Source organism: Callospermophilus lateralis, chromosome X (assembly GCF_048772815.1).
Source record: "Callospermophilus lateralis isolate mCalLat2 chromosome X, mCalLat2.hap1, whole genome shotgun sequence".
NCBI classification, from domain to species: domain Eukaryota; kingdom Metazoa; phylum Chordata; class Mammalia; order Rodentia; family Sciuridae; genus Callospermophilus; species Callospermophilus lateralis.
This window is the reverse complement of record NC_135325.1, coordinates 5,063,961-5,083,565: the sequence shown is the minus strand read 5'-3', so window position 1 is coordinate 5,083,565 and position 19,605 is coordinate 5,063,961. Positions and strand designations below refer to the sequence as shown.

The window sequence follows — 19,605 nt, the reverse complement described above, 5'->3', positions numbered from 1 at the left end:
AACTAGTCAGCTCTGCCATTGTAGCAGGAAGTCAGCCATAGCTAATACATAAATGAATGGATGTGGCTGTATTCCAACAAAACCTAACAAAAACAAGCAACAGACAGGACTTGGTCTGCAGACCATAGTTTGCAGACCCCTGTTATAACCTACTGAAATATTTTTATCTAAAATATTTAGTTATTTAACATCAAAGTCGTCTTTCTCAGTTACTTGTCCTTTGGAACGAGGACATTTTTATAAAAATAAAAATGCATGATAAGGACAAAGATAAAGCCATATGGTATTTATTTCTACAAGTTGATATTTATTATTCTGCATTCTTTGGATCCAATTATCCCACGAGTTATCAATCCTCTTTATCTTATCCATTCCATGTTTCTCCATTGTTTTCACAAGGACACCATGAGAAATCTTAGCCTTTTAATTTAGGCAGCATACTCTAGCCTGGATGGGACCTGGACATTCTATTTTTAAAAGATCCCCAAATAATTTTAATAGGTAGCCAGAATTGAAAACTGCTTAAATGTAAGTAAGAGCTTGAAGTGTCTGGGAAGGAGGGAGACTCCAGGATGCATGTGTTCAGTGAAGAGAAGGAAGGGAGATTAAGGAAGCAGATAGAGAAAGAGACTCTGAGGAGTTTGGTGCCAAGGGAAAGATTCTAGGTTTATTGTCTTGGACTATGGGATTTGTGGAAGTTTCAAGCATGGTATCTAGTTAATGTTTTAGGATAATGACTCTGTAGCAGAGTAGAAAAAATAATGGAAGAGGGAACTAGACAAAGGGGAAACAGGATCTTTAATACAGTGCTTCTTAAATCATATCTTCCCTTCCTCCCTCCTTCCCCAGTCCCACCCATCACTTCCCTTTCTTCCTTTATTTCCAGTCCACAGCAAATCAATATTTGATTAAGTTCATTAATTACATACTTAGATACCATGGAAATTTCAGATCATTTAAAACTTATAAACATGTACTCTCACAATTCCCGTGCCTACCACAGCATGGAAAAGATCTTTTGCTGCCTTGCACTGACCCAGAGGCATGCTTTGCATAGCATGCCTTTCTTCACGTAGTTATCATCACTTTCCTTGACCTACAGAACAAAGTTTGAATTTTTCACTATGGCATACATGGTCCCTCATGATCTGGCCCCTGCTTACCTCTGCCTTTCTCATCTCCTCCATTTTCCCCAGTGAACATTGGTGCTCCACTGTTATTCAACATGTTGCCACTCCTTGAAAATGCATTATCATTTCCAACCTCCTCCCATTTTTAGGCTCTTCTCTCTACTTCCCTTCTGTACCAGACTAACTCCTACTTCTGTGTGACACAGCTCTAATGTCTTATCCTCTTTGAAGTCATTTGTGAGTCTCCAGGCTATACATCCCTATTCTACCCTCTCGTCAATACTGCCACGTCACTTTTTGGTGACAGTTATTATAACACTTGTCATTCTGTTATGTAGTTATTGATTTCATGGCTGCCTCACTGTCTCATGACTCTGGGGTCTTTGAGGGCCTGTGACTTGTTTATTTCAGAATTGTCAAAGTGTAGGACATAGTAGAGACTCAATAAATGCTGAATAAAAGAAAAAATGCACGTATTTTCCTATAAGTAATTGAGAAACATTGTTGGAGTTCTGGTAGATCTGTTCATTTCAATTACTCCACATACATTTATTATGTGTTTATAAGGCTATGTGCTAGTTGACAGTGAGGAAAATTAAATGTATTCCTCCCTTACATACAGGAAGAAATATAGAAAAGAAGTGAATCGCTGCATTCTGAGGGATCAAAAAGCCACATTAGGGGGCTGGGGTTGTGACTCAGTGGTAGAGCACTCACCTAGCATGTGTGAGACCCTGGGTTCAATCCTCAGCACCGCATAAAAATAAGTAGATAAAATAAAGGTATTGTGTCCATCTATAACCAAAAAGTAAATATTAAAAAAAGCCACATGACCAAAAGGATATCTTTAAGTTAGCATTCTCTTTAGCACATTTTCCTTTTCCAACATTATTTGTTATCTTTAATTTGCAGTTGAACACAATTCTAAATACGATGAGCACCATCTACAGTACTGGAAAAGTGTGTAACCCAAAAAAACCTCAAGAGTGCCTACTACTTGAGCCAGGTAGGCTATTTTAAGTACTGATTGTGAAATTTACTTTTTTTTAATTCCAAATTTTAAAAATGAGATTGACTTTAGATTATGACATTTCACTTTTCAGATGGGCAACTGAAAGATGATAAGATTACAAATTTGTGTTTCAGCATAGATGCTCTTTTAACTTCAAAAAAATCTCATTATAAATTCTATCACATTCAAGTAATTTGTCAAGTAAATTATTGCACTGGTTTATTTTTCTCTGTAAACACAATTTGGATCTATAGTAAGGGCAAGGAAGTGAATTAATCACAAGATTTCATTTAATAACTTTATGACCTTGATGTCTGCCAACTTTACTTTTAATTCTTTAAAATTCATATAATTGTTTACAAAAAAATTTTTTACAAATGCATGTTTATTTTCCTTTGGGGCTTTGGGATAACAGGTTTGGATGGAATAATGGCAAACAGCACCGACTACAGTGAGAGGCTCTGGGTTTGGGAAGGCTGGAGGTCTGAGATTGGCAAGCAGCTGAGGCCATTATATGAAGAATACGTGGTCCTAAAAAATGAGATGGCAAGAGCAAACAGTAAGTTTATTGGACTTAGAGTTCCTGGAGATCTCTGGGACCATGGGACTATTTCTCATTCATTATGAAGCCTGACCTTGGATATTAAGATGTCTCTAAATTAATAATCATTTGCTAAACAATTCATGTTACCTGTTTCAACAGGAAACTACTGGGGCATATAAAAAGGTGCATTGAAACTCTAAGGTTTAAACAGCTCAGGAATGAGATTCAACTACAAGATCTCAAAGGAATTAATTGTCCAGAAATTATTAATTATAAGTTATTCAAGGAAGTCTCAGTCCCCCAAGGGGACTGAAGGAGGGAATCAGGGGATTGAGTTAGTATCCTATTTCTTAGACAGAATTAGAGACAGTGACATTATCCCTTATATAAACCCTCATCTGGCCATAGTTCATTTTCAAAACTCATTTACAGGGGCTGGGGTTGTTGCTCAGTGGTAGAGCGCTTTCCGAACACATGTGAGGCACTAGGTTCGATTCTCAGCACCTCATAAAAGTAAATAAAATAAAATAAATGCATTGTGTCCATCTACAACTAAAAAAAAAAATTTAGAAACTCATTTACATATCTACCTCTGGGTGATGGCTCAGAAAGAAACAAAAAATCAGGTTAAGCTGGAAACCCTTTATTTTTTTCCATTGTAATTATAACTTGAATCAAGTAGTCATAAAAATATTAACTTGGGAAAGAAGTTCCATATCTCATAACTTATTCTTCTACCTTTATAATGAGCTGAAGTCATGGTGTTATGAATAACTTTATGCTTTCATAATTCACTGCCCTCTGGGGTTGAGTAAGAATTTTTTTCATTTATTGTTATTAGTTTCTTCCACAGCCTTAGGCAAACTGAAGACAGTAGCTTATCATCAATTTTATTATAATATCATGCATATCCTTCTATCCAGATTATTTCTTTCCTCATCTTCCTGATCATCCATTGCCAATGTGTGTGTAAAAATAAAAATGATTAAAATACATTTGCAAACTTTATTAGCTAATACCCTAATACCAGCTTGTTTTTCCTGATGGTTAGATACTAAATGAAGCACAGAAAGACGTGCTATGTATACATATAATTTGCAAAGAAACACAGGCCCACTGTTACGGTGTCTAAGATGGGTTATATCATATCTGAAAATCTAAGGTCCTGAACAAAATGAAAATAAAAAGATTTAGAGATTCAATCATATGTTTTAAAGCTAATAATATAAACTGACATATGCAGTAAAGACCCAGGGCTGGGAAAGTAGAAGTGTGTTTCTGTCCCTTACCAGCTATATGACCTTGGCCTAGTGGTTTAATTGCTCTAAGCATGGGCTGATGGTGACAATGTAGATTGGTGTAGCCATTATAGAAAACAGTGTGAACGTTCCTAAAGAAAATTTAAAAAGAACTACTGTATGTGACCTAGCAATCTCTCTTCTTCGTATATATTTAGAGGAAATGAAATCACCACCTCAAACAGATATCTGCACTCCCATGTTCATGTACATTATTTATAATAGTCAAGAAATGGGAACAACAGAGGTACCAGTTAACAGACAAATGGATAAGAAACTGGAACAAATGTATAATAGAATGTTATTCAGCTTTAAAAAAGGGGAAACTCTACCATTTGCTACAACATGGATGGACCTGGAGGATGTTATGCTAAATAAAATAAACTTGACAGAAGAAGAAAAATACTGCATGGTTTCACTTATGTGTGGAACCAAAAAAACTTTTTTTAAAAAGGTCAAATATACAGAGAAAGACAATAAAATCATGGCTACTAGGGATGGGATAGGAGGAAATGGGGATATGTAGGTCAAAAGATACAAAGTAGCAGGATATAATGAGTCTAGAGATCTAATGTACATGAGGACTGCAGTTAATGTAGTTTCCTATATTCAGAATTTTTGCTAAATGAGTATTTTTATAGCTGCTCTTGCTATGGGAGAAAAGATACAACATGATGGATATATTAATTTGTTTCACTATCATAAACATTTTAATATGTGTCTGTGTCTCATAACATCATGTGTATACCTTAAATATACACAATACAATTTATTTCAGAAGTAAGCACAGGCTGTTCATCTGTGTAGTGAGGGCTCTAATAATGACAATCTCCTATAGTTTTGTGTTTATTAATAAGATAATACATTTAAACTCCTGACACAGAACAAGTGCTTAACAGAATTAGCTAATGGTGTTATTCATTTATATTCCTTTGAGTTGATGTTGGGAAGGACAATAAAAATGTGATAAACCTTTAAATTTCTTTTAACTTCCTCTCAAGCTAATCTTTGCAAACTCCATTTTCTCTCTTTTCTTTCACTTATGTTCTCTTGTTTTGCTTTTGAAAACCAGATTATGAAGACTATGGGGATTATTGGAGAGGAGATTATGAAGCAGAGGGAGAAGATGGTTATGGCTATAACCACAACCAGTTGATTGAAGATGTGGAACGTACATTTGCAGAGGTAACTGAGGAACCGGAGCACACTGGAAGCGGGAAAATCTCCAAAGGCATTCTGGGTTGTTTTTAGCATACTGGGCAGCCATTCCCAGGCCGACTAGAATTATGGAATATTAGAGCTTGAAAAGATTTTTTAATAATAGGGCAGCCCCTACACATGATCAGAGTTGCTCTGCTTAACTCCTCCTTTCACTCACTGATTAGTAGTTGCCAATAGACAGATTCTAAGAAGGAATAATCTTTTAGATTATAAAGAATGGCTTTTGTGAGCTATTTGTGGCTGACAATGCCTTACTTTATTAGTAGAACCATAAGGTTTTCTCCTTCCTGAGGAACAATTGATACTATTATTTCATTAGCCTTTGACTAAGGTAGTTTTTCCCATATTTTATTAGTATATTATAACTGTATATAATGGTGGGACTTGTTGTTACATATTTGTATATGCACACAATATAACAATATAATTTGACCATATCATTCCCTAGTATTTCTCCTTTCCCTCCCCTTGACTAAAGAAGTTTTTATAGGGAAGAGAGTACTATAAGTAGAAGTGTCCTATGAACACTTCTCACTATGCCCCTCTTTCATTTTGACCTCCCATGCCTCCCCTTTATCTCTACACCTCCAAACTTCTGATGTGAATCTATTGTCACAACCATAGTTGGGCAGAACTGTCAAAAATGGAAGTAAGCCAGACATGGTGGTGCACACTCCGTAGGCTGAGGCAGGAGGTTCATAAGTTCAAGCCAGCCTCAGCAAAAGAGGGTCTCAGTGAGATCTGTCTCTAAATAAAATACAAAATAGGGCTGGAGTCGTGGCTCAGTGGTCGAGTGCCCCTGAGTTCAATCCCTGGTACCAAAAATAAAATAAATAATCCCCCCAAAAAAAATTGCACAAGTGAGTAAGAAGTTATTGGGTAAATGCAAACTAGAATCATGATGAAAATCTACTGTACATTCACCAGAATGGCTATGGCAATAAAAGATTGACAATACCAATGGAGACTACTAGCAGAAATGTAAAATGGTCACTTTGGAAAACAGTTTGACAATTTCTTAAAAAGTTATATGTACACTTACCATAATACTTAGATATTCCAATCTTAGCTGTCTATATGAGATAAATGAAATACACATATCCAAGAAAGACATACACAAATGTTCATGGCAGCATTAGTCATAATAGCACCAAACCAGAAATAAGCAAGTCATGTTTTAACTGATGAATGGATAGACTGACTCTAATATTTTCACACTGTGCAATACTACTCAGTAATAAAATGGAAAGAACTATTGATACACGCAATGATATGGATGAACCTAAACATTGTTCTCTGCAGAGGGATCCAGACACAAAAGATCACGTATGATTTTGTCTATATAAAATTTCCAAAATAGGCAGAAGTATAGAAACTGAAATAATTTCCATAATTACTGGGATCTGGAGATGAGAGTGAGATTGGCTGCTAATAGGCATAAGGAAATTTGGGGGGAATGGAAGTATTACATAACTGGATGGTGGTAATGGTTTCTCAGCAGTTTTAATTTATTAAAACTTATGAAACTATAGACTTAAAGTGGGTGAATTTTATGATATGTAAATTATACCTCAATTTAAAAATGAAAAGTAGATAACATCTTTAAAAAATATTTTTTGGGGTATCTGCTATCTTTCTGAGATCTGCCTTCTTCCAGGTGTTTTTATTGATTTATGTGATAAGGCTAGTCATCATCAATACCTATAAAGAGGGAATGCTTTGAAACTCTCCAGAATATTGGAGAGGAAAAGAAATCATTTAGGAAATTCTACTTATATAAAGAAGCTCTTGTTTCTAGTGTTGGGTATTGGAAATTTGATTTGGCTACTCTGGGTCTTAAACTTTCTTCCTGGGCTTTTCAGATTAAACCATTATATGAACATCTTCATGCTTATGTGAGAGCAAAGTTGATGAATACCTATCCTTCCTATATCAGTCCAACTGGATGCCTTCCTGCTCATTTGCTTGGTAAGAAACCTCAGGAGTCTTTTGTGTTCTTTGTCAGTTATTTATTTCTACAAACAAATTGTCTTTTGGAGTGAGATCCAACATAAAAGTTTTGAAAAATTCTGTACTTGTAAGAACATTATAGAGATCAAATTTTAAAGGCACTTTCTTTAACAGAAGGTTCAGTTTAAATCATTCTTTCTTACATTACTATTTTTATACATAATAATTATGTTGGCTATAATCCAAAGGATAAAGGAGTTACTTAAGATAAGTAGAAAAGAATTCCAGGTTAAAATGAGAGTGGAAGGGCTGGGATTGTGGCTCAGTGGGAGAGTGCTCGCCTAGCACACGTGGGGCCCTGGGTTCGGTCCTGAACACCACATAAAAATAAATAAATAAAACAAAGGTATTGTGTCCAACTACAATTTAAAAAATAATTTTTTAAAAAAAATTTAAAAATAAAATGAGAGTAGAAATGAGGAAAATAATTTTCAGTATTCAATTTGGTTGAATTAGCTTTTAGGTGAACTTTGGGATTTTTGTATTATATTGTCAGAGAAAGAAAATCTTGTTAGGCTAGAAATGGGAGGGGTGAGAGAAAGGCTTTCTACAATTAAGGTATGTCTTGGAAAGCTTCATGAGTTCATTCCAGATAACACCATTTAGTCTTGATGCAAAGTACTGGGTTTGGACTCATATGAGTAATGAATGAAGAAGAGTGACCATCCTCTTCTCCACCCCAAGGAGCCAAGGCCAAATAAGATAGAAATATTTGAAAATTTCATGCCAGGCCTACATAACATCCCTTCTATAGTCAAGTCAAGTTTCTAGAAGTTAATTTTCCTCCACAGTGAAATCTCATAGCAGGAGAGAATATGGACAAAGGACCCATGGAGATTTTAACCCTAAAGTAATACAGAAATCTTTTCTACAATGTTCTTGACAATCATTATTCAGTAATTTAATATTTGATTAAATTCATCTGGTGTGATGGGGTTCTTTCTGCCTTCCAAAGTAGAATAACTTATTGCTACATGGCACCAGTTATAAGAAAGTTCTAACTTATATAGAATTGTATCAACAGTTCTCTAATGCCTTCCGTTAATCATTACTATTTCCATGCTATGAGTTTACCCAGAATATGTCAATTCTTATTTTACAAGATGACCTTCCAGATAGATGTAAACAACCACCATATAAGACACAGCATAGTACCTAGCACAAGAGTATGTATTCAATACATTTTAATGGCTCTCATGTTATCGTCAATTATATACTGTTTTCTTTTTTTCAAGTTAAATATCCTACACAAATTTTCAACCATTCCTTAAAATTCCACTTCTATATTCATCCTCCTTTGGATGAGCTATACTTTGTACATCCCCCTCTTCAATTGGCATGCTCAAAATCAAACAGTTACTTCAGATCAGGTCTTATTGATGTAGAAAAAAATTAGTATGAGGACTATCTTTATTCTCGATACTCTAACTCTATCAGTTTAACTGACAGTCTTATTTGTGTTTTAGAAGCCATCCCATAGTGCTTATTGGGTCTTTTACTGTGAAATGTGATTTATCATGATATCACATGTATATTTCTATGGTGAATAAGTTTTCCTTTAAAACTTTTATCTCTACTAATTTCTTTTCAAAAATAAAGATGAATCCACTGGAGTACTCTTTATGTAGTTGTGTTGCCCCATATCTTTGGTGGCAGGATTCTGCTTGCTGTTAGATTGATGACATTTTTCTGGATCCATTTCCCCTTTTAGTGTCTCTGACCTTGGAATCCAGCCTCACATTGTTGGGGAAGCTTGAAAAGTCACCCACTTTAGTAATAAAATTATTATATAGAAATTTGGTTACTGCTGAAGAAGTTTTTGAATAGTGATCTTATATGATCTTATTTTAATCCAATACCAGGCATTATTGATAGTTTAATTTGTAGTATTTTGTCCCATGAATGATAGATTATAAAAATCTATTTCTAATCTATAGTAACTATAATGTTCCATATATTTAATAAATTATGCATTTGAGTAATAGTTTCAGATAGGGGAAACTGGGATGATTCCCTAACAAGTTTTGCCTGACCACATAGTCTCCTGCCATTTTAGTCTTTTAGAGGAGGTAGAAGAAGGAAATGTTGCAAGTCTAAAACAGAGAAAGAAAAAAGTGAAAAACTGGTAGTGAAAGGGAAGCACAGAAACTATATTGTTTAGAACTAATATAATATATGGCTTACTTACAAATCTAACCTCATGCACTATGTAAAATCAGGTCTATATTTCTGCTGTCATTGTCATATATTAATGTATTCTTTTTTAACAACAGGTGATATGTGGGGTAGATTTTGGACAAATCTATACTCTTTGACAGTTCCCTTTCCAGAGAAACCAAATATAGATGTTACTGATGCAATGATAAAACAGGTAAGAAGAAGAGGCTTTAACTTCATTTCCTTTGATCTAAATTCTCTACTTCATTTCTTTTTATGCCATCCTTTCTGTTCTTATCTTTTGTATGTGAAATTTTATAACTCAAAAATTGAAACTAGTTTAAACTTATTTTATTATGTATCTATATTTTCATGGAAAAGTTGTTCATAATGTCAGTGACCTCAAGTAGCTTAAATTACAGATATGGTATTGACCTTGTTGAGAGGTATGCAAAATGAAAATGACTTGAATTTTCCTCTAAGCAGTAAGATGTACAAATTACCAACTGCCTGACATCACTCATTCCAAAGTTAGTCATTGCTAAGTAATCAATCATCTCTATGAATAATAAAAAAGCCCAAGAATATAATTAGAAGATTTTTGCATATTTAAAAATCATCATTAAAAATATTACAACAATCCTTTAACTCATCCTTTTTGTTATTAGCATACATTAATTTTACAAATTAATGTGTTTCTCTGTGACATTTCCATATATTCATATACTATGCCTTGATTATGTCTACCCTCCCTGTGACTTCTCTTGCTTTCCCCCCTCCCTTCTGTCCCTGGTCATCTACCTATTCCCCAATAGTCGCTCTTCTACTTTCAGGTCATCTTTTTTCCTTAGTTTGCATATATGAGAGAAAATATGGGATATGAGAGAAAACAAGTGGTACTTGTCTTCCTAAGTCTGGCTTTTTTTCTTTTTTTTTTATTGTAGGTTGTTCAAAACATTACATAGTTCTTGATATATCATATTTCACACTTTGATTCAAGTGGGTTATGAACTCCCATTTTTACCCCGTATCCAGATTGCAGAATCACATCAGTTACACTTCCATTGATTTATACATTGTCATACTAGTGTCTGTTGTATTCTGCTGCCTTTCCTATCCTTTACTATCCCCCCTCCCCTCCCCTCCCCTCTTCTCTCTCTACCCCCGCTACTACAGTTCATATCTCCCCCTTGTATTATTTTTCCCTTTCCCCTCGCTTCCTCTTGTATGTAATTTTGTATAACCCTGAGGGTCTCCTTCCATTTCCTACCCATTTTCCTGGAAATGACATGATTTCATTCTTCTTTATGGCTGAATCATAAGCCATTGTGTTACATGCCATGTTTTCTTTATCCATTCACCTGTTGGTGTGCACCTAGGCTGGTTCCATAAGTTGGCTGTTGTAAATAGTGCCCCAATAACTATGGGCATTCAGGTATCTCTTCTATAAGCTAACTTCATTTCCTTCAGATATATATCTAGGAGTGGTATAGCTGGATCATATGATAGTTATACTTTTATTTTTTTGAAGGAGCTTCCATATGGAAGGGAGTGAGTGTACTAATTTACATTTCTATCCATGGTGAATAGGGTTCCTTTTTTTCATATTATCTCTAACACTTGTTATTTATTTATGTATTTTGTTAATGGCCATTCTGACTAGAATGAAACGGAATATCAATGTAGTTTTGATTTTCATTTCCCTGATGGCTAAAGATACTGAGCATATATAACATGATCCAATTGTGGGGTTTCTAAAAATTTATTTATTCTAATTTGTTACACATGATCACAGAATGCAATTCATTTCATATTGCACATATAAAGCTCAGTTTTTCAAGTCACTGATTGTACACAAAGTAGAGTCACACCATTTGTGTCTTCATACATGTACTTAGGGTAATGATGTCTAATTCATTCCACTGTCTTTCCTACCCTCATTCCTCTTCCTTTCCCCTTCCTCCCCTTTGCCCTATCTAAAGTTCCTCCATTCCACCTATGTTTCCTACCATCACCATTATGAGTCAGCATCCTCTTATCAAAGAGAACATTCACCCTTTGTTATTTGGGTATTGGCTTGCTTCACTCAGCATTATATTCTCCAACTCCATCCATTTACCTGCAAATGCCATGATTTTATTCTCTTTTAATGCTGAGTAATGTTCCATTGTGTGTATTTATATCACTTTTTCTTTATCCATTCATCTACTGAAGGGCATCTGGTTTGGTTCCACAGTTCAGCTATTGTAAATTGTGCTGCTATAAACATTGATGTGGCTGTGTCCCTATAGTATGCTGTTTTTAAGTCCTTTGAGTATAGACCAAGGAGTGGGATAGCTGGGTCAAAATGGTGGTTCCATTCCAAGTTTTCCAAGGAATCTCCATACTGCTTTTCAGAGTGGTTACACCAATTTGCAGTCCCACCAGAGTGTGCCTTTTTCCCCACATCCTCGTCAACACTTATTGTTGTTTGTATTCTTGATAGCTGCCATTCTGACTCCAGTTGTGTTTTAATGTGTATGTATCTATACCACAACAAACCCCATCAATTTATATAATTGATATACACAAAAGAAGAATAAAAAATAAGACATTTAAATGGTCAACAGTATTTGAAAAAAATGCTCAATATCAGTAATTATCAGGAAAAAATGCAAATCAAAACCACATTGAGGGGCTGGGGTTGTGGCTCAGTGGGTAGAGTACTTGCCTAGCATGTGTGAGGCACTGAGTTTGATTCTCAGCACCACATATAAATAAATAAATATTAAAGGTCTATTAACAACTAAAAAACTTTTTTAAAAAACACGATGAGATGGGCTGGGGATGTGGCTCAAGCGGTAGCGCGCTTGCCTGGCATGTTTGCGGCCCGGGTTCGATCCTCAGCACCACATACAAACAAAGATGTTGTGCCCGCCAAAAACTAAAAAATAAATATTAAAAAATTCTCTCTCTCACTCTCTCTTAAAAAAAAAAAAAACCACAATGAGATATTGCCTTTCTGTAACAAAATGGTTAAGATCGAAAAAACTAACAAGTGCTAGAAAAGATGTGAAGCAAAGGGAACCCTTGTACACTATTATTGGGAATGCAAATTAGTAGAGTCGTTATGGAAAATAATACATTTCCTCAAAAAATTAAATATGATCCAGCAATCCCACCACTGGGGGTATGTTAAAAAGAAATGAAGTCAGAGACATCTTCATTCCCTGAGTTACTGAAGCACTATTCTCATGAACTCAGAAATGGAAGCAACTTAAATATCTATGAAGTGATGGATGGATAAAGAAAATGTGGTATATATACACAGTGGAGTACTTACATAGCCATAAAAAATGAATTCCTGTCACTTGCAACAAGATGGATGGAATTGAAGATCATTATGTTAAATGAAATAAGCCAGGCACAGAAAGACAGGTACGAGAGTAGAATGGTAGTTTGCAGAGGCCAGAGAGAGTATTGGGAACTAAGTTAGAGTTAGGTAGGAGTAAGAAGTTCTGGCGTGCAATAGCACAGTAGAGTGAGTATAAATAAGATAATGTACTGTATATTTTTAAAAGCTAGAGGAAAAGACTTCCAATATTTTCACTATAAATAAATGATGTTCAAGGAGACATACATTTAACTTTATTTGAACATTATACAATGTATACTTGTGTTGAAACATCATAAAACCCCAGAAATATGTAGTTTTTATGTATCAGTTAGAATTAATTCAAATTTTAAAAGAATGACATGCTCATCAATACCAATTTCCTGATACTAAGCCTTTAAATGTGAATTTAAAAAAAAACACCCAGAGTTTTATATTCTGTTTCTTATTCCCAGGTTTGACATAGGAGAAAAACTAAACTTGACCGCGTGTTTAAGATTGGAGGAAGTTATCTGTGTTATTAAAATGATTTATGAGCTGGTTGTCAGTTACCCACTTAGCCTGCCTGATGTGGGCCTTATCTCCTAAGCTAAGACTTGGTCATCTCCTGGGACATTAATCTCAAGAAGAGTTTGCTTTGTGGCAGATGTCTATGGCTCTCTCTCTGCAGTTCCAAAACATTTTGATGGTTGTTTCCACTTTTTTCCCTATTAAAAATACACTCAGCTGAGCGTGATGGCACATGCCTGTAATCCCAGCAGCTGGGGAGGCTGAGGCAGGAGGATCGTGAGTTCAAAGCCAGCCTCAGCAAAAGCTAGGCACTAAGCAAGTCAGTGAGACCCTGTCTTCAAAATAGGGGTTAGGTATGTGGCTCAGTAGTCCAATGCCCCTGAGATCAACCCCTAGTACCCACCCCCGCAAAAATAAGTGCAATGTAAATTCTTTGATCAATTTCCAAAGTTAGTTCTCGAGAGACGTAATTACTGAAACAGGGTATAGCCATTTTGGAAACTGTTCATACATGTTGCCAAACTTCCTTTTAGAAAGATTATTGTCAATGTACATATCTAACAGAAAGGATGCTGTTCTTTTAATGCTGAAATTAAATACTGTTCTTTTTTTCCCCCTAGAACTGGAATGCGGTGAGGATCTTCAAAGAGGCTGAGAAGTTCTTTGTATCTGTTGGCCTTCCTAATATGACTCAAGGATTCTGGGAAAACTCCATGTTAACTGAGCCAACAGATGGCCGGAAAGTGGTCTGCCACCCTACAGCTTGGGATCTACAGAAAGGTGACTTCAGGTAGTTGGATTAATACTTATAGCCCAGATACTAAATGGAAAATGATGAAGGCAGAGATTCCTTCTTTGCTTTTCTCAGCACAGAAAATACTTTTAAATAACTCTTTGAACTAAGATCAGGAGTCCATGAGAGCACATCTGGGTTTTGAAGATTACCAGCAGGTGCTAACTTGAACTTTAGATGATCTGCCTCATTTGAAATATTATACCCCTATTAGAGTTGCATGGTCATGAGGATGGTGGTGCCCCCATTAGAGAAGTTTTGTGCTGAGATTTATGGAGAGGAGATGTCAATCAGATATTGATCTTTCCCTCTGTGTTTTGCTTTTGAAATAGGATGAGTGAATAACAAGCTAGGATAAAAAGGAGAAAGTGCTACGTGTCCTTAGAGGGACAGAGGGAATGCTTTATGGGGAACTGGGAGAGAACTTGCCACACCTGGAATAGGACAGAAGATCAAAGAGGGCTTTGTGGGCAGCATTGGAATTGGGTCTGGAAAGCAAGAAGGCTTTGGACAATTGGGAGGAGATCAGCAGGATTAGATGCAGAGAGGCAGGACCCGGAGTGTATACCAGGGTCAACAAGTTAGGCAAGAATAACAAATATGTGAAGGGGAGTCTCTGTGATGTGACAGGATGAGCACAGGCTTTGGAATCCTAGGTGTGTCACTTAATGACTAGGTAACCTTGGACAAGGAATTTAACCTTCTTAGGTTTCAATATCTTTATCTATGAAGCAGAATAGTAATCCAAGTTTGCTGGTTGTGAGTGTCTTAGGCTGGGTTTACCAGCTTGCAATGAAGATTCTTATACAAGTGCACCCAGGCAAAGGGGAGCAAGGGAAATAGGCTGGAACAGGGGAAGGAAGGAAGAAAGAATAAGATCTGTGGTGGAGACTTGGCCTCAGCCTGATCCTATGAACCTCTTCAGAGCCTAATTTGAACTAACATTGGTCATGCCTGAAGACAAGGAAGCTGGCCACTTGTACCTTCTATTAGTCAGTCTTTGGCTGTAGTCTGCCCCAAGTGTGGAAAGACATAACCTCCTGGTTGAGGCACCTCTCATTTAGCCAAACCAGTGAAGAAGAAAGCCATTTTGGGCCCTTATTAACACTGACTCAGACAGCTGGGGGAAGGTAATCTATCTAGTAGAGCAGACCTGGGAAGGGCCCAGGCCTACCAGTGCTCACTGGAGTAGGAACTGGCAGTCCTTTCCTGAAGAGGGCCAGATAGTAAAGAGTGTGGGCTTCGAAAGTCTCTATTGTAACTACTCAACTCTGCCTTTGTGGCATGAAAGCAGCCACAGGCTATCCATAAACAAATGGTCATGACTGAGTTCCAGTTAAATTTGATTTATAAAAACAGGCAGCAGGCTATGGAATACCAACCCCAATACTAGAGGGAGGCTTAAAAGTGAGAAAATACATGTAAGTTTCCTAGCACAGAATCTTACCTACAATAGACAATAAATATATAAGAGCTATTATAATTGTTAAAACAAGTCAAAACAGCAGATTGGAAAAATATCGGGTGTATAAAGGAGGCCGAGTTAATTCTTGAGTATTGAAGAGTCCTTAAAGGGTATTTATGGGGGTAGTGTGACATGATCAGAGTAGTTGGAAAATTAATTTAGAAATCTACTGAAATATGACCCCTACACCCACCTGAATGAAAATGCTTTTGTCAAGTTGAAAAGAACCACAACCTAATTGCCAAATGCAGTCCTTATTTCATGGGGTCACAGCACCATTATAGTACTTACCAGTTGTCTTTTATTTTTTATTGTTTTAGTTTTGTTTGTTCCTGTTACCATAGAATAACCTAGCCTGATGGTTCTCAAAGTATGTTCCCTGGACTAGCAGTATCTGCTTCACTTGGGAATGTGCTAGAAATGCAAATTCTCAGATTGTATCCTGGGATTACTGAAGAAACTCCAGGGTGGGGCTTAGTACTTTGAGTTTAAACAAATCTTCAAGGGATTCTCAAACATACTCAAGTTGAGAACCCGTGCCTTGCAGGTACGGACTGATACAGTCATCTCAAGAGTAGGAGGAATGAGAAGTCATGGAGAAAATCATTATAGTAAACTTTAAAATCTGAGTAAGACATTAATTAGTGAGTTCGATGTCATTTTGAAGGGAGGGCACCTGGGATTGAACTCAGGGGCTCTTAACCACAGAAGCACATCCTCAGCCCTTTTAAAATATTTTATTTGGAGACAGGGTTTGCTAAGTTGCTTAATTCCTCACTAAGTTGCTGACGCTGGCTTTTGAACTATGATCCTCCTGCCTCAGCTTCCAGAACCCCTGGGATTACAGGCATGCAACACCACACCCAGCCAATGGCATTGTTTTAATTGACCTCTGCACTGTCATCCTATTCCAGACTCCTTTGGCCTCTCTAATTACACTTTCTCCATCTTCCCTGAGGCTTCTCCCAAGGCTTTGGCTCTTCTTTCCATTCTATTCTTGCTGTATGAGCCATCAATCATATCCTCTCCATGAGTTACATATTAATGATCCTCAAGTCTCAATTTCCAACCCTTTCTACTGCTTCTCTATCTATACTGGCTATAGTGAAAGGCTTGTAGTATCCTGAATATCATATTTTTTTTCTCAAGCCCTTATCACTGAACACATCCAGGAATATCAGTCTCCCTGCCATCTACTTGGCAAGCTCCTGCACATTGATTGAGGTAAAAATTGCTCATCATATTCTTAGTTATGCCCTCCTTGGTGCTTCTAGTAGACTGTACTATATTCATTCACTGTTATGCCCAAGGTCATGTCTATTGATAACTTATAGAGTATTTTCCTCAGAGTTTTGACAGTGAAGGGCTCTGGATATCTCTGTTCCTATCAGTATGTGAGTGGGAGAACAGGAGTTAGCCCCACCCATCACTTTATATTGAGCAACTAGTATATAAGGACATAAGAGATAGATACACAAAATTCAATGGTGAATAAATCTTGTACAGAATTCATGCTACCAAAACTTCATACAACTCTACTATAATGATTAAATGAAATTCAGTGACATTCATTTTACTCGTGCCTATTTTTATACAGAATCAAGATGTGCACAAAAGTGACAATGGACAACTTCCTGACAGCTCATCATGAGATGGGACACATCCAGTATTACATGGCATATGCCATGCAACCTTACCTGCTAAGAAATGGAGCTAATGAAGGGTTCCATGAAGCTGTTGGGGAAATCATGTCACTGTCTGCATCTACACCTAAGCATCTGAAATCCATTGGTCTTTTGCCATCTGATTTTCGTGAAGACAATGGTATGGTTTTTTTTTTTTTCATTGTTTGTTTTGGGGGCTCATTAGTGTGATATGTACAAAAGTATTAACATGTCTAGGAAATATTTGCTTTTGCCACATAGAGTGTATTTGTGGGTAACTGGGAATCGCTACTGGTAAAAAAAAAAAAATTTTTTTTGAAGTATATATCAGAACATGCCAATATGTGGTTTTGTATTTTTGGACAAGGAATAAGAGAGGTAACTGATTGAATGATCTTATAACCCTAAAAATATCTACTAGAAACTCAGTGAGTTTTTAAAAATTTTTTTTAGTTGTTGATTGACCTTTATTATTTGTTTATATGTGGTGCTGAGAATCAAACCCAGTTCCTCACACATGCTAGGCAAACACTCTACCAACTGAGCCACAACCCCAGTCCCTCAGTGAGTTTTTTAAAAGATGCTGAAAGAGTCTCACAGAATTAAGAAATGGCTTGTCCCAGGCCATCCAGCTAATTAGATCAGGCTTCTGAATATATGCTGTGATTCTAGGTAGAAACTTCTCACAATGTTAGCACTGAAATAGATTCTAAAAACTATTTTACAGAGGAGGAAACTGAAGAAATGAAAGGGAAAATACCTCAAGGTCAAAAAGCAATGCAGTGGACTGGGATTGTGGCTCAGTGGTAGAGTGCTTGCCTCGCATGTGTGAGGCACTGGGTTCAACTCTCAGCACCACATACAAATAAATAACTAAAATAAATAAATGGATAAAGGTATTGTGTCCATCTATAACTAAAAAACTATTTTTTTAAAAAGCAATGTAGTGGCAGATCCAGAACTAGACCCCTAATATGAAGCCTTTCCCATAATAGTATGCAAAGTATAGCTTGAAATTTGGGAGTTCTTAAAGGATAGGGGATGGAATCAAAATTTGAAGGGCCTGAAACATTTTGTTCATCCAGTGGAAGCATACTTTTTCCTGCAACATCTGATGCTTAAAGAGTCAGACCCAGGTTATCTGTCAACATGTTTGCCTCAGGCAGCCCACTTGACCTGAGGCTGCCAGTTTCTCTTTGAATGTCTTGGACATGACTGAACACAACACATACTCAGGAGATCCAGATTCTTTAGAGACGACACCATGGCTTTTGATTCTTCCTTGTAAAAGAAAGACAATAAGAGCCTATTACCTACTCCTCTTCCGTGTGTGTATTTTCCTCCATGAATTTTAACAGTTTATGACACAACAATTAGCTCTGCTGGCTAGAATATTTGGTCAATGAGGTCAAGGTCATGAGGTCCATCCTTGTGTGGGCAATTCACTTTGCCTTGATCTCTGCCTCCAGGTCTTTGGTGATCTCATGAGGACCTGGGAGTAGCCAGTATAAAGTTGTCATCATGAAAAACCCAGTGGAGTATTATGTAGAACAGTTGTGTCAGCATCCAATAAAGAAAGCAACAAAGGAAAGAAAGTTCATGGCAACTACGCCTGATTCCCAATTTTAAAATATCATTCGCTTAAGTCAATGAATACACAAATATGTGTTTTATCATTTAATATTCCTTGAAAGTAGGCAAAAATGATGGTATCACTATGTTTCTTAAGATACTATCAGACATGGTTAAATTACTGGTTTAAAAAACTCTTGCTCCTTTTCTTAGCTCTGACCTTGATTTATGAATGATACTAAATAAATTCATTCATCCCTTCTCTCCTTGTAAAAGCATTTTAAATTCTTGGTAAGGAAGAATCAGAATATTTAGATTACATTGCATTTTTTGTATATCCAGTGGATGGTGCCCTCTAGGAGGGCTCTATTTATTTATTTATGTATATTTTTATTACATTTATTTTAATATAAAAATTATACATATTAATGGGGTAACCTATGATGTTCCAATACACATAGGCATCATTTGATGTTTAAATTAGAGTAAACATATCTATGTTCTCAAACAGTTTTCATTTCTTTATAATGGAAACTTTCAAAAATCCTTTCTTCTAGTCTTTTTTTGTTTTTTTTTTTTCAGTGCTGGGGCCTCATGCATGTCAGGCAAGTGCTCTACCACAGAGCTAACCCCAGCCCTCTTCTAGCTTTTGAATTGTACAGTACATTGTTATCTATAGTCAATCTATTGTGCAACATCATGCTATTCCCCCCATTCCTGATTTACTAGCTTTTCACCACATGTTTAGTGTTTGCTTATTTACCAAGGACTCAAAGAGGGCATTATGTAGCAGACACTGGACAAGGAATACAGTATAGAATGAGACATTAATAGTCACTGTCTTCATGGAGCTTTC

At 36.4% G+C, this 19,605-nt stretch overlaps 1 protein-coding gene across 2 annotated transcripts in view; it reads left to right on the top strand.

Moving 5' to 3' along the window:
• Ace2 (angiotensin converting enzyme 2) overlaps positions 1–19,605 on the top strand; it is a 47,302-nt gene that overhangs the window by 12,352 nt on the left and 15,345 nt on the right. For both annotated transcript variants that reach the window (XM_077106633.1, XM_077106632.1), the window contains exons 3-9: positions 2,043–2,136; positions 2,558–2,701; positions 5,057–5,169; positions 7,068–7,173; positions 9,489–9,586; positions 13,876–14,045; positions 17,111–17,337. In XM_077106633.1, coding sequence (XP_076962748.1) covers positions 2,043–2,136; positions 2,558–2,701; positions 5,057–5,169; positions 7,068–7,173; positions 9,489–9,586; positions 13,876–14,045; positions 17,111–17,337 — 952 coding nt within the window. The remainder of the gene's footprint in view (positions 1–2,042; positions 2,137–2,557; positions 2,702–5,056; positions 5,170–7,067; positions 7,174–9,488; positions 9,587–13,875; positions 14,046–17,110; positions 17,338–19,605) is intronic.